Raw genomic sequence first — 14,888 nt, forward strand, 5'->3', positions numbered from 1 at the left:
CTACTTCCATTTATAAAAAGATCAATAAATGCATAAGGTTACATGCAATTACTTTCATCCTCCACCTTAATAATTAAAATGGTATAAATGATTATATTGGTAAAAGACAAAGTTGAATTTCTGGTCAATACAAACCTCAGACAATATTGAACTCACAAACAGAAGCCTTCTCCTCTTTGCAGTTTTCATCAAACCACTTTCCTTTTGCTCTTGTGGACATCGTGGCACAGTTTTGGCGGGTGGCTCCATCTGGCTGATGGGTGATTTCTGTCTCCCAGTTTGCATACCTCAAGACCATCCCAGTGTTTTCGGACCAGACTCCCTCTGTTACCATGTCGTTGATGCCAAGCCAGATATGCTCCTCGGGGCCGATGCTCTGGCGGACGTAGTTATAAAGCTGTTCGTTTTCGTCCAGATTTAGGGGGGTTGCCAGAGTACCTCCTTTGGCAATGCAGTCGTCACTGGCAGAGTGGAAGTTCTTCTTAACGTGATCAGCCAGGAAACACTTGCCAAGGATCTTCATGCCTCGTAAACAAACTGAGGAATTTAAGTTATGTAAGCAAAAGTGCACAGGTCCAGGAGGGACATTTTTAGAAGTAAATAATGTCCATAGAGCTGTGTGTCTTTCATCAGGAAAAACATTCAACTGTTTGAATTTACAGTTTTTTCCTCCAATAAACATCAACAATTACATACATTTTACAGAAGAAAAAAGGTCTCCATGGAGATGTTTTTCATGCCTAAATGTTCCATAGGATGGCATTAAACATACCCATGTTACTTTTCTGACAGGGGATCAACACCTGCACAAGCAGGTCATGCCACCAGGCCAAGTTACAAGCCATATCAGTGGAGAGATGAGCCCGCTCACAGTAACAATGCATAATTTTCCAGGTATGTTATACAATAAAAACAATGGTAATTGAATGAATCTAAGATAGATCCATTCAATACTCAATAGAGAGTATGAAGAACAGCAGGTGGCAGAATTCCTTCCAGAAAAGTTACATAGTGCACCATAATATAAAAATGTGTTTTTAATATCCTTCTACAACATTACCTGTCTGTAATGCCTGCTGCTCCTTCAGTACATTGAGCTCCATAATAATGTTACTTATTTGTTTCTTCATTTCTTCCATTGCAGCACTGTCTCCACCTGCAAAAAGCATAATTTACCACTTATTTTTTTTCCAAGAATAGGCCCTTTTTCTTTTTAATTTTACATTGTGAAGCGTGGTGATTTGTGTCGCTTACCTTTTTTCCCATTTCTTTTCTTTGAGGCGGTTTCCTGGAGTGTGCACTGTCCCAACACAAGCAGGCAAACTACCACTAAGGCTGCTTTGACATCCATAATGCTTTTCAAAGACCAAGTTCCCACTAACTGTTTTGTAGTTTTGCTCTGAACTCCAAACTAGTGCTGCTCTAGGGGCTGCTCCTGCTCTCTTAGCCAATCTGGCAATAGTTAGTTGCATGAGGAAATCTTATCAGAACTAATGCTTTACAGATGTGAAACACTGGTTCTTTGGCACAAAGATGGATTTGTGAGAGGCACTGCAGTGTTTAGACAAGTGTGAAAATCTCTCCACATGTCTGTGGCTGTAAAGGGTGTTTTGTAATGCGCACTCACTATGTTCTTTCTAATTATGTAAGGGCGCAAAATTTAGTTTGGTCTGTTCTCCTTTGTTTGTTTTAAGTTGGAGGATTTTGAGTTTGAGTTGTTCACAGACGTTTCTGGCTGTGCTCATTAAACTGCAGTAAAACAGATGTCACATGGTCAAGTCTTACGTGATGATAAAATCTGCCAAATGAATTTTGTTTGTTCTCTGGCTTCTCTTTGTTTTCAATAAATCATTCAGATATAATGATATTAAAAAGATCAATCATTTTGGCAAAGGCAGCTGATAGAAACAGAGTCAATGTATAAAGTGGAAAAAGTCACTTGTAACTGTTTAAGACATTCATTGAAAACATGTCATTTATTACAAGGTAAAAAAAAAAAAAAAGTTTAAAAGAGACCAAGGCAGTTTGTAATCACAACATTACATTGTTGTAACAGCAGAAGTTGATCTAAAGCTGCTCTATGTTTCTCTGATTCAGTGTCATTGCCATGACAACACAGACAGTGCACAGGTCACGTTTACAATTCAGTCAGATGCATAGTTAGTTAATTCACATTTTTAGGCCACACAACATTCTTATACCAATAAATTTTGCTTTCAGACAACAATGGCGCAATGTGCTGTTGAATTTGAACAAAAATACAATGTAAAATTAAAAGATCTTCAAATCTGCAATCAAATTTTGTGTTCATCATTATTTAATATATTTTTTAATATTGCTACATTCCCACCGAGAAGTAATTTATATCTATAATATTTAAGTGTTTTGTTACATTCTTGTTTTTAATACTGCATCATGTTGTACTGTCTGAGCTAAGAGCTCCGTGCCAACAGCTGAAGTTTTACATTTGCTCAGATAATTATCAAATTACTTCAAGTATATTTACTTGTATTGATTTTAACTGAATCTGAAAGAAACACTTTTGTTGTATCATTCATGTTTACATAAAATTCACAGCAAAGATAAAACACACTGACTTTGAAAATGTTGACAAATACAAAAGGAAAAGTCATGATGACAGTAAACAGACATAAACAACCATGTACTTCAAAGCATGCAAAAAATAAATAAATACAACTCTTAACTTAAAAATATACAATGGATCCTCTTCATCGCCGTTGACTTTTCAGGCCTTCAGAGTGTTGGCAGTGTTGCTCTGGTCTATGTCGGGCAAAGCACTGTAAAAGAAACAAACCATAACAAATGTATCACAAAGTAAAAAGACATATAACAAAACATAAACAAAGATATAATATAATAATAAATAAAACTGTATATTTGAACATTCTACTAACGTGCAGAGAATCATAGTGACTAACTCAGTGTAGTCCTCTCTAGAGAGATATATATTTCTACACTAAACCGGGATCAATCCATGTGTGGTCAGTGTTTGTGGGACAAAGGAAAAGGAGATTTGGGGAGAGGGAGTTATGTGAGAGGAAAGTGTCAGGGTCAGACTGCAATACAGCTCAGTGACCAACAGGGAGAGCTCTTCCACATCACAACATCAGTATCAAAGAGCCACAAACCTCTGTCCACCGCTCACACCAGAGCTGAGGTAAAAGGCAGCAGCAAATTATGCAAAGAAATAAAGTCAGATAAGGTATTTATGTAGAATGAATATAGGACATAGCATAAATGTATTGAGAGTTGCTGTTTTGTTTTGTTGTTTTCATGCAAACACCTTTATTCTCATGGGTTGTAAAGTTTGAGCCCTTTTCACCATTCAAAAGATAGAATAATTTGTTTTAAATTGTTATTTGCTATGGCAAAGGTGCAAATTTTTCATCACTTGTCAACCCATGAATAGTCTTTAGCCACAAGGTCAGGTACATGCATTACGAAGTTGAATTGAAATTTCAATGTAGATTAATAATGGATGAAAATACATTACTTTCAATATAAGTGGTTTATTGTTGAGGTCATAAACCCCAAAAGACATTTTATTTTTAGGCCTTGTGTTATTTCCTTTTAATGTGATTTATATAAAGGGGTAAAATGTGTGTTTATTGGTTACATGTTATGTACACTGTAATGTACTGACAGTGTATATCACAGATTTACCTTTGAGAATATAATCTGTTAAGAGACTGGGAACCTTGTCGCTGTCGTCTCTCATGGCAAGGAGTACTGAAAAGAATACATTTAAATAATTTAGGTGAATGTACTTCACTAAATCAAATGTTAAAATTATCAATAAAAAATGTTACTTTTGGTGAGCACTTGCAAGTCTTCAGTTGATGGAGGGTGTCCTGTTTTTGCATAAGGTATTACTGTGGTCAAGTACTACACAATAAACAAGAAAAAAAGATCTTTAGTAAGACACGCTTGTTTACATTTCATGACATAACTAACTTGACAGCCATAGGTGAAAAGGAGAGAGAAACCTGTTTTTCAGAACACCCGCCCCTGAATGTTTGCCGAAAGCTGTTTTGAATGACAGAAGAAAGTCCTTCCATGCTGAAACGCTGAGGAGCAATGACAGACAGGAATTACAGAGCACACAACAAAACATGAAAAAAAAAATGTCAAGAGAGTTCTCATGCAGAAATTAGGCATGTAGCCATTTACACATTTAAATGTTATTGAGAAAGGTAAAGTCTTCGTATAATTACTACAGTAACTTTGTGATATTGTTAGAAGGTTTAAAAAAAGAAAAATTTATTAAGGTTGAATAGTTTTTTATAGTTATTTACAGTTATTTATTGGTTTTTGCTGTACTGAATAAGCAAATGATCATGGTCACACTGTGTAATATTTCAATAAGACAATTCATGGAAATTCGTGGAAATTCATACAAACTATATCTGGGTACTGACCGCCCCCTGTGACGTCCCAGCTGCGCCTTTGAGTTTCTTCTTCCTCTTGATCATCTCGCGATGCTCCTTCTGTCTGTTCTGGATGTCGATAAGAGCAGAGATAAAACTGTTCTTCACTTCTTTCTCAAAGTCCAATTCATCCCTGAGCGCCAACTGCAGCACCAGCTCCTCAGAGAGTCCACGAATAGCACCCTCTGTCTCCTCCAGGTTCACGTTCAGTTCTGCTACTGTCATGGTCCTTATTCCTGTATAAAAACAAGATTGTAATGTAAATACAGCAAATAAGGATGCCTGGATTAATTGACCATTCTGACTATAAATGTTGTAGTAACATGCAATTTAACATAATTTTTACTTCTAACCTCTAGTACACATGGGTAAACGTTATAGTATATTGTGTTTATCACATTCATATTAGATGCTACAAATGCTTAAAAAAACAACCAATTTACCCACTGATAAATGCACACTTGTAAAATCCATCAACATGTTTTTGTTGAGCGCAAGTATACTGACTGCTATGCCATTAAGTCACTTTAGGCATCCGTTTTAATCAGAGGAAGGGAATTGACAATTGCTATTATTTTCATTAAAGACGTTAGCACTATAAATGCAAGTAAATATTATCAATTAACAGGTATCCGCTTTGCTCTCCTGAGTTTTTGCACTATGCACTGTCTCCATTTTTAAACACTATAAATGTGTGTCTAAAATTATACAGAATACAATGGGGAGTTACTAATGCTATTTTGTCTCTGGTATTATTTATGGCTGTAATGAAGCTGGCAGAAGTACATGTGTTATATAAATGTCCTTGAATACTTGTGTGAGCGTTTATTTTACTTACTCTCCTCGTAATGGGGGCTGGTGAAGCGCTGCACGTCCATAGAGAGCATGGAGAGGTCGGACTTTGAGGGGTAGTGAGCGGTGTCCGGAGATCCCTGCATCATCTCCTCTATCTCTTCAATGACCTACAACCACAAAAACAGACCAATCAAATCCAACTGGGCCAGAGGGAATAAATGTGTTTTGCCCTGCTGACACGCTGCTCCACTTTCATGGCCTGGATACAGACACAACATTCACTGTCCTACACGAACACTGGGAGCCTGAATCTGATGTGATATTTTGCTAGGAAAGGTGTGAACAAACATCACTAAAAATGTAATTCAACTATTGTAAGTATTTTGTCATTTAATAATAACTTTCAATTATTTATTTATTTTATACGGGTCAAGGAGTGTTAAAATGCACTATGTAACATTTTTTGGTGGAGCATCTGCCATCTGCTTGTCTCCATGGAGATGTTTTAGCTTTGCCTAGAATGTTGAATGTTCCACAGTATGGTATTAACCAGGTGGCCAAGTTACTGATCTGTGGAGAGGCGAGTGCTCTCATAGTGTGTTTTTCCTAGGTATTTGTTGCAATAAAAACACCAATAATTGAATAACAATAATTGCCTGGTCGGCTGTTTGCAGGGGCTCGTCTGTGAGGCTGGTGATGATCATCGAGTGCATGTCCAGTTGCTCCCTCAGCTCCTCGTCGTCTGATACCTCCACTTGGATATCACGCTGTCTCTGTTCAGAATAAAATCCAATGATGAATTAAAATAACCAGTCATGACACAATAGTTAGAGAGTTGAAACATCAGATATGGTTGATTAGGAGGGGTTAAAGGAAAGGGCAGGAGATATAGGAGTTGATGGAGTTGAATACCGTTTTGTCCTCATGGTTAAATGCTGGTGTGTGTAGCGAGCAGGCCACAGACTGTTTCCAATCCACAGGCATGACCTGGCTGTAGCTGTGAGTTAAAGCCGTCCAAATCCTATCAAAGAGGAGAGCACAAATCAAAATCTAACCACAAGATTATGACTAAAAATACAATCACTGTGTTTTAGGCCATTATCTTAAAATATATTAAAATCAGGTTAAGCTGTTTTAATGCTTGCAATTCATGACATTAATCCCATTTTTTTTCTTTAATGAAAACAGCACACCAGATGAGGAGAAAGCTTCCATGAAATCACATTTTATGTGCTGATGGCAAGGTAACGACAGAGCCCCTTGAAAGTTAACTGTATTGGATTTAGCCTATAGGCTGTGGTTGACATAGGTTTTCAGCATATTTAGCCTATGTCTGATTATTGTTCTGAAGGAGAACATCTGCAAAAAGGCCACAATTACCCAACACTTTTGTAATTAGGCTTTACATGACAATAGCACAGGATACTTTGATGGAATGGAGATGTTATAAAAAGCATAGGCTAAAGAATTGTGTGGTGAGAATAGAAATGCCAACGTAAACACAAATACAGAGACACATCCAGGCCACAGCACGCACTCGTCCCTCTCCAGCAGCGCGTCCTCTCTCAGCACATTCACGGGGGCGATGCTCTCTGTTCTCGCGTTATAATTTTGGAAGCACACGGTTAACTTCTCATCAAAATCCTTCACCAGGTCCTCCATGGACTTGAACGTCCCACATTCCCCCGGGGAGAGGCTACAGTCCCGCAGCTCATCCTCCTGGAGCAGCTCCACATCGGCGGTGAGAGCGCCGTGGCCTTTCTGCGGCACAGCGGGCCCAGACAGCAGGCTCAGCTCGCCCCCATTCGGCCAGTCGTCGTCGAAATGTGCGATGGGTGCCGCCATCACCGGGCCTACCCTTAGCCCCGGGTTAAAGAGGACATGATGCTGCGGGACGGCCAGGCCTCAGCATCATCCTCCGCTTAGCCGCTCACTCTTCCCTGGCCCGGGCAGTATGGCCGCTGCGAGCCCCCGCGGCTGCCCACTGCCCCAGGCACAAAGAGCGCATTATTATAGGCCTATGTAACCACTAAGGAAAGACGTTTCCAAGCGAGTAGGCCTACAGCTGCACATTTATCTGGGCAATGATTTCAGAGAAATTCTGCAGACATCACAAGCCGTGTTTTATTGGCCCAAATATTAAATAAAATAGTGTTTTACACAGCGGCGTACAGCGGACAGATGAGGCACTGCAACAGAAACAGCCCAATGAGCTCATGTTGTCAATGACAACCAACAAACTTAAAAAAAACAACAACAAGTGGATAGCCTCTTCAATACTTTTGTGTCTAAAATGAGTTCACCTTTGTCAACACTGAAGAAAATGAAGCGCACCCCTCTTCAGCAGTGGTTAGTTTCCATAATGCACAACTGCAGCTTTAAAAACATACAGAATACTACATTTCATTGTTTTTGTACCACAGGGAAAAAACTGATAACCAACCCAGGAGGAACCCGTTGAGAGGTAAGGTCTCATAAATGATATAAACCTATGCAACTACAGAGCAGAACTAAAACAGGAAATGTATTGTTTATTTCTCTCTACATGTGTAGAGCTCCATGCAGCACCTGCTCGTGGTTCCTCTATTTCTGACCCGAATCCTCTGGTGACCTGCAGCACTAATCATGAAACCAAAATGACACAGAAGAAAGGTATAAAAGAAATAAATATATCTTTCATAATAATGTCAATCTGTGATTAGTCAATCTGATTTGACACTTTTCTTTTCAGGCAGCCCAAGCAGCCCTGAACTCCCCTCCACTGTGCTGCAGCAGATATCCAGTTTGGAGCAGAGAGTCAGAGCCCAAGCAGAAGAAATTTATCAGAAGGTATAGTATTTTCATTGCATTGTCAATGATAGTTCTGTGCATCATCCCAATAATTACCTCCATACATTATTATAATTCTGTTGCTGTTTAGGATAAAAGGATTTTCGCATTAGAAGAAGCCCTGAGGGTAAAGAAAGGTATGTGTGCTGTTTGCTGTTCATTAGCGTAGCATCGTGAAAACCAAATTTATAGCTCTATAGAATTTAGCAAGACAAGTGAAAGGTTTAAAGTTTAAATGACATACTGAAAATGCACTGTCTGTTGCAGAGATTTTCAAAAGGAAATACATGATGCTACAACAGCAAGTTTTTGAAATGGAGGTGAGAATATTCCTTAAACAATTTTTAATCAATATTTAGAGAGTAGCTTATTATTATGGCTGACTTATCCAACAGAGCTTTCTTATGGACTATAACATGATCTGGGTTGGATCTGAAAATACAGATGCAGAAGAATGTGAAAAGGCCTACAACTTTAAGGGGCTATGGACACCACCAGGTAGCTTCCAAGTTTGGCAAAAATAAGACTGGGGGCACATTTTGCATTTGTCATTTGTTTCTTCTCAGAGACCTCAGCAGATAGGCGGTTTCATGTGAACTTTGACCTTGTCCTAGAGAAGATACAAGAACTCAACATTCTGGCAGGGGAGGGGGAGACCTACATCCAGACTACAACTACGGGTGCTCAGCTGGCACAAAGGGAACCAGTCGAGCTTTGGCTTTACCGGAATGGCATTGTGATGTTTGACGGACCATTTCGGACATATCGGGAGCAGAAAACCCAAGTTAGCTCATATTTACATGTCTAAACACTTCACGAGAGGGCATCCATCCATCCATCCATTTTCTTCCGCTTATCCGGGGCCGGGTCGCGGGGGCAGCAGTCTAAGCAGGGACTCCCAGACTTCCCTCACCCCGGACACGTCCTCCAGCTCCTCCGGTGGGACCCCAAGGCGTTCCCAGGCCAGCCGAGAGACATAGTCCCTCCAGCGTGTCCTGGGTCTTCCCCGGGGCCTCCTCCCGGTGGGACATGCCCAGAACACCTCCCTAGGGAGGCGTCCAGGAGGCATCCTGAGCAGATGCCCGAGCCACCTCAGCTGGTTCCTCTCAACGTGTAGGAGCAGCGGCTCTACTCCGAGCTCCTCCCGTGTGACCGAGCTCCTCACCCTATCCCTAAGGGTGCGCCCGGCCACTCTGCGGAGGAAGCCCATTTCAGCCGCTTGTATCCGCGATCTTGTCCTTTCGGTCATTACCCAAAGCTCATGACCATAGGTGAGGGTAGGAACGTAGATTGACCGGTAAATCGAGAGCTTCGCCTTCCGGCTCAGCTCCTTCTTTACCACAACGGACCGATACAGCGACCGCATCACTGCAGACGCTGCACCGATCCGCCTGTCAATCTCCCGCTCCATCCTTCCCTCAATCGTGAACAAGACCCCGAGATACTTGAACTCCTCCACTTGGGGCAGAGACTCACCACCCACCCGGAGAGAGCAAACCACCTTTTTCCAGTCGAGAACCATGGCCTCTGATTTGGAGGAGCTGATTCTCATCCCAGCCGCTTCACACTCGGCTGCAAACCGCCCCAGTGCCTGCTGCAGGTCCTGGCTCGAAGAAGCCATCAGGACAACATCATCCGCAAACAGCAGAGATGAAATCCTGTGGTTCCCAAACCAGGCCCCCTCCGGCCCCTGGCTGCGCCTAGAAATTCTGTCCATAAATATAATGAACAGAACCGGTGACAAAGGGCAGCCCTGGCGGAGTCCAACATGCACTGGGAACAGGTCTGACTTACTGCCGGCAATGCGAACACAGCTCCTGCTCCGGTCATACAGGGACCGGACAACCCTTAGCAAAGAGCCCCGGACCCCATACTCCCAGAGCACCCCCCAAAGGACACCACGAGGGACACGGTCGAATGCCTTCTCCAGATCCACAAAACACATGTGGACTGGTTGGGCATACTCCCATGAGCCCTCGAGGACCCGATGGAGAGTATAGAGCTGGTCCAGTGTTCCACGACCAGGACGAAAACCACACTGCTCTTCCTGAATCCGAGGTTCCACTATCGGTCGGATTCTCCTCTCCAGTACCCTGGAATAGACCTTACCGGGAAGGCTGAGGAGTGTGATTCCCCTGTAATTGGAACACACCCTCCGGTCCCCCTTCTTATACAGAGGGACCACCACCCCGGTCTGCCATTCCACAGGTACTGTCCCCGACCGCCACGCGATGTTGCAGAGACGTGTCAGCCAAGACAGTCCCACAACATCCAGAGACTTGAAGTACTCAGGACGGATCTCGTCCACCCCCGGAGCCTTGCCACCGAGGAGCTTGCCAACCACCTCAGTGACTTCAGCCAGGGTGATGGACGAGTCCGCCTCTGGGTCCCCAGTTTCTGCTTCCTCCTCGGAAGACGTGACAGTGGGATTGAGGAGATCCTCAAAGTATTCCTTCCACCGCCCGACAACATCCCCAGTTGAAGTCAGCAGCTCTCCACCCGCACTGTAAACAGTGTTGGTGAAGCACTGCTTTCCCCTCCTGAGGCGTCGGACGGTTTGCCAGAATCTCTTTGAGGCCGTCCGATAGTCCTCCTCCATGGCCTCCCCGAACTCCTCCCAACCCCGAGTTTTTGCCTCTGTGACTGCCCGAGCCGCGGCACGCTTGGCCCGCCGGTACTCATCAGCTGCCTCAGGAGTCCCACGAGCCAACAAGGCTCGATAGGACTCCTTCTTCAGCTTGACGGCATCCCTGACTTCCGGTGTCCACCACCGGGTTCGGGGATTGCCGCCGCGACAAGCACCACAGACCTTACGACCACAGCTACGAGCAGCCGCATCGACAATAGAGGTGGAGAACATGGCCCACTCGGAGTCCATGTCTCCAACCTCCCCCGGGATCAGGGAGAAGCTCTCCCGGAGGTGGGAGTTGAAGACCCCCCTGACAGAGGGCTCCGCCAGACGTTCCCAGCAGACCCTCACAATGCACTTGGGTCTGCCAGGTCTGTCCGGCTTCCTCCTCCGCCAGCGGATCCAACTCACCACCAGGTGGTGATCAGTTGACAGCTCAGCCCTTCTCTTCACCCGAGTGTCCAAGACACGTGGTCGGAGGTCAGATGACACGACAACAAAGTCAATCATCGACCTCCGACCTAGAGTGTCCTGGTGCCACGTGCACCGATGGACACCCTTGTGCTCGAACATGGTGTTTGTTATGGACAAGCTGTGACTAGCACAGAAGTCCAATAACAAAACACCGCTCGGGTTCAGATCGGGGAGGCCGTTCCTCCCAATCACGCCCCTCCAAGTGTCACTGTCGTTACCCACATGGGCGTTGAAGTCCCCCAGGAGAACAACGGAGTCCCCGGTTGGTGCACTGTCTAGTACCCCTCCCAGGGACTCCAAGAAGGCCGGGTACTCGCAGCGGCTGAGCTGTGGGGCAATGAGCAAGCCCACACCAGCTCGCCGCCGCTCCCCGCGGGAAACGCCAGAGAAATGGAGAGTCCAACCCCTCTCAAGAAGTTGGGTTCCAGAGCCCAAGCTGTGCGTGGAGGTGAGGCCGACTATATCTAGCCGGTAACGCTCAACCTCCCGCACAAGCTCAGGCTCCTTCCCCCCCAGCGAGGTGACATTCCATGTCCCCAGAGCTAGTCTCCATGTCCGGAGATCCGGTCATCGAGGTCCCCGCCTTCGACTGCCGCCCAGATCTCTCCGCACCCGCCCCTCATGGCTCCTCCCGCAGGTGGTGGGTCCACGGGAGGACGGCCCCACGTCGTTTCTTCGGGCTGGGCCCGACCGGGCCCCGTGGGGAAAGGCCCGGCCACCAGGCGCTCGCTGCCGAGCACCCACCCCAGGCCTGGCTCCAGGGTGGGGCCCCGGTAACGCCAGTCCGGGCGACGTAACTGGCCTCGTTTCACGAGAGGGCAATATAATTCAAATCAAGACTTTTGAAGAGCCCACACTTTCCATGTTTTCACAATGATTCTTGTATTTTCATCAAATTATTATTATAAGTTATTATTATCATCAGCTTCTTCTAAGAGTTCACACCCTACTATGACTGGATTGGTAAAATTAGATGGCATGTTTGTCTGTGTGTGAGTTTAGAATTGCATTAAACAGAAAATAACTAAGTCACATTGCAACACATATATTTATCAATCTATCTAAACTAATAGATTGTCACAGTTTCTATTCATACACACCATCAAAATTGGGCTAAACCTGTGACTAAACTTGGACCAAAACAGGACGACTGGACTTTAAGATCATCCAACTAAGGTAGTCCTGACTAAACATTGCTCAAAATCTGGAGATGGGTGTCACACTGCTGCGCCCAATGCTCTTGAAGCAGTGATGGATGGACCAAATGCAGAAGACATTTTTTTCTATCAAGACAATAATAATAGTTTACCTACAAAACAGGGATTAGGCCAGTTTCAGACAAGCCCCTCTAAGCCTGTAGTTTTGCTCATATCAGTCTGTTTGTCTTTGCAGCAGTTTATGCAGGATCTGATGGACGGCTATTTTCCATCAGAGTTACAGGAAAGGTTTCCAGATGGCGTTCCCTTTGAGGTGTGTCTTTGATTTTCCATTCAACAAAAGTGGAAATAGAACAATAATGCACTGTTATCATTTAGGTCCATGACAGGAGGGATCAGCATTTTATCCCCAAGCCACAGAAAAAAACATTTCCTGGTCATGGGCATGTTATTCGAGAAAACAATGGAAAAAACACAACCTCAGTCAATGCAGCACCTGCCAGCGGTGGGTTACTTTATTACATTAACTCTTTTGAATGATGATTGTAATTGCAATTGTTTGTGTTATATGTTTTTGTTTTGATTTTTCTTATTTTCTTATTTTTTATTTTTTTTTACCCTGACCCTAATTTCCATATTTAACACCTAATCTGCACACACCTGTATCTGACATTTATGAATTTATTTTAGCTCAGGAAAAACACCTTTCAGTGTACTGTAAAAGTGTCTGTGGGAAAAATGAGAACAAATGATATTGCTGTAACATTTTAAAGGCACTTTGTTAGATGAGAGCCATTAGGGAACAACTGCCAAGGCCAAACTATTTCATCCAATCAGACTTTTTTTGGATGAGAACCATATGGAAACAACTGCGTGTAATTATCCCAGACAGTTGCTTCTTTGTCATAGTTTGACATCATAAGAGAAGTTGGTGGGGTTGTTCTTAAGGGTTAATTCTTCTCATATGTTTTAAAGGCATAAAATTGGGTCAAGGCGTGAAGGCGGGGCAAGTGATGATGATCAGGGAGGATTTGGAGAGAGCCCTGCAGGTGGCCAGAAACAAGCAGGTACATGACAACATTTTTGGTCATACTCCACCTACCCCTACTACTGTTCTGCAAATTTAATGAACTACACCCCACATGTCTTGTCTGTACTTGTTCACTGTACTTTTTGCGTAATACTTTTATTAGGATTCCTCGAACACCCGGTGCAGAAACTCAGTGACCTTTGTAGACACACCAGCTCTGCAGAGGTAATCAGTCTCTTAAACTATTGATAATGATCACTGCCATACAGCATGATTGCAAAAATGACAATATACGGCATATGTTTATTGACAGCAAAGCAAAAAAAATAGTATTTCCATCTGCAGCCCCTCTCCCCTTGTTTATCATTAAGGGTCACATATTACACAGAATGGACCTGAAGTTGTGTTTAGTTTCATTCATTCATGTTTGATTAACCCTTTATTATTAGTCTGTTTACATCTCCAAAGCTTAAAATGCTCTGTTCCACCTTGTGATGACATGTAGTGGTAGCTTTCAAGTTAACAGCTTCTTTTACCTTTGGCTCAGTAGAGATTGGCAATTCCACGGCTGATTTTTTCAAAAGGATTCAAGTGAAGGTGTATGGAGTTTAAAAACACACTGGAGCTCTTCCTATATTACCACATGACATCACAAGGTGGAACAGAATGTCCAATTGGGAGAAGAACTCAACCTAAATATGCAGGGTTTGTGTGTTAAACATGTGGGAATAAAACAAAACACAACTCACGGTATATTTGTGATGAGGAAACAACATTAGAGCTTTGATCAGAGAACAGCGTAATATGTGCCCTTTAAACACCGATTAGTCATGGTATTAGATTAAACTGGAAAAGGTACCCCACATGTCATATATTTCTGTTGAGACATGGTGGCAAGAGTGATCCTTATTTGAATAATAGATGTTTTGATTAATCAATGCGCATTACAACATTTGTTGAGAACAAACAAGAGAACAATTATTCAAGAAAGAGCTGCTGGATGCCAGGGTATGACTTGTGCTAAAATATAGATATCATACCTCGTCAACATCACATGAGACTTTATCAGCTAATAATAAACGTAATAAATAAATTTAATAAATGTATTTTGATGTCAACAGTTTTCAGGCAAAATCCCAGCGTCCAGTATCTGATAATGATGTAACAACACTAAAGATAAGGTCTGAAGATGGTGGTGACACATACATGTTGAAAATGAACTGCTCAGAGACTATTGGCCACATTCGGCAATACCTGGACAAACACAGGTGAGGCTTTATCATAATCGATCTTAGTTTAAGCCTGAGACACTGAACTTGCCGTATTTGTGACAGAGGAGGTGATATGCTCAGTTATGACATCATCAGTGCATACCCACATTGCTGCTATGATGACAACAGTCAAACCTTTCGGGCTTGTGGACTCACAACTAACACTTCTCTACTGTTACGCACCAGACCAGCCGGTAATGAAACAGCAATAATATGACAAGTTAGCAAAAATGTTTAAATAAAAATAAACATTTG

The 14,888-nt window shown here is 43.1% G+C and overlaps 3 protein-coding genes across 3 annotated transcripts; 1 reads left to right on the forward strand and 2 right to left on the reverse strand.

The window, feature by feature from the left end:
• Positions 1–43: 43 nt before the first annotated feature.
• clec3ba (C-type lectin domain family 3, member Ba) lies at positions 44–1,648 on the reverse strand. Its single transcript, XM_033981138.2, has 3 exons — positions 1,255–1,648; positions 1,061–1,156; positions 44–537 (listed from the first exon to the last, which is right to left on the reverse strand). The coding sequence occupies exons 1-3, from the start codon at positions 1,349–1,351 to the stop codon at positions 137–139; spliced, it is 594 nt and encodes a 197-aa protein (XP_033837029.1). The 5' UTR covers positions 1,352–1,648; the 3' UTR covers positions 44–136.
• Positions 1,649–1,944: 296 nt separating this feature from the next.
• fez2a (fasciculation and elongation protein zeta 2a) lies at positions 1,945–7,375 on the reverse strand. The gene is made up of 9 exons (XM_033981130.2): positions 6,781–7,375; positions 6,156–6,264; positions 5,900–6,016; positions 5,287–5,410; positions 4,440–4,684; positions 4,008–4,088; positions 3,831–3,906; positions 3,685–3,750; positions 1,945–2,798 (listed from the first exon to the last, which is right to left on the reverse strand). Exons 1-9 carry the CDS (start codon positions 7,086–7,088, stop codon positions 2,782–2,784), a joined length of 1,143 nt encoding a protein of 380 aa, XP_033837021.1. The 5' UTR covers positions 7,089–7,375; the 3' UTR covers positions 1,945–2,781.
• Positions 7,376–7,535: 160 nt separating this feature from the next.
• ubxn11 (UBX domain protein 11) lies at positions 7,536–14,850 on the forward strand. The gene is made up of 14 exons (XM_055228088.1): positions 7,536–7,592; positions 7,667–7,707; positions 7,797–7,895; positions 7,975–8,072; positions 8,164–8,209; positions 8,340–8,392; positions 8,468–8,570; positions 8,639–8,856; positions 12,568–12,645; positions 12,711–12,837; positions 13,308–13,399; positions 13,526–13,587; positions 14,484–14,630; positions 14,697–14,850. Exons 1-14 carry the CDS (start codon positions 7,537–7,539, stop codon positions 14,848–14,850), a joined length of 1,374 nt encoding a protein of 457 aa, XP_055084063.1. The 5' UTR covers position 7,536.
• The last annotated feature ends 38 nt before the right edge of the window (positions 14,851–14,888 follow it).

Source organism: Periophthalmus magnuspinnatus, chromosome 16, assembly GCF_009829125.3.
Source record: "Periophthalmus magnuspinnatus isolate fPerMag1 chromosome 16, fPerMag1.2.pri, whole genome shotgun sequence".
In the NCBI taxonomy this organism is placed as follows: domain Eukaryota; kingdom Metazoa; phylum Chordata; class Actinopteri; order Gobiiformes; family Gobiidae; genus Periophthalmus; species Periophthalmus magnuspinnatus.

Excerpts from the sequence above, each read along its gene's own strand:
- clec3ba (XM_033981138.2), bottom strand. The coding sequence starts at position 1,351 with ATGGATGTCAAAGCAGCCTTAGTGGTAGTTTGCCTGCTTGTGTTGGGA. Across the intron at positions 1,157-1,254 it reads GAAAAGAAATGGGAAAAAAG|GTGGAGACAGTGCTGCAATG; the intron begins GTAAGCGACACA and ends TGCTTTTTGCAG. Across the intron at positions 538-1,060 it reads GCAGCAGGCATTACAGACAG|TTTGTTTACGAGGCATGAAG; the intron begins GTAATGTTGTAG and ends TAAATTCCTCAG.
- fez2a (XM_033981130.2), bottom strand. The coding sequence starts at position 7,088 with ATGGCGGCACCCATCGCACATTTCGACGACGACTGGCCGAATGGGGGC. Across the intron at positions 4,685-5,286 it reads CAGCCCCCATTACGAGGAGA|GAATAAGGACCATGACAGTA; the intron begins GTAAGTAAAATA and ends GTTTTTATACAG. Across the intron at positions 3,907-4,007 it reads GCGGGTGTTCTGAAAAACAG|TACTTGACCACAGTAATACC; the intron begins GTTTCTCTCTCC and ends TTTATTGTGTAG.
- ubxn11 (XM_055228088.1), top strand. The coding sequence starts at position 7,537 with ATGAGTTCACCTTTGTCAACACTGAAGAAAATGAAGCGCACCCCTCTT. Across the intron at positions 7,593-7,666 it reads CGCACCCCTCTTCAGCAGTG|GGAAAAAACTGATAACCAAC; the intron begins GTTAGTTTCCAT and ends TTTGTACCACAG. Across the intron at positions 8,210-8,339 it reads AGCCCTGAGGGTAAAGAAAG|AGATTTTCAAAAGGAAATAC; the intron begins GTATGTGTGCTG and ends TGTCTGTTGCAG.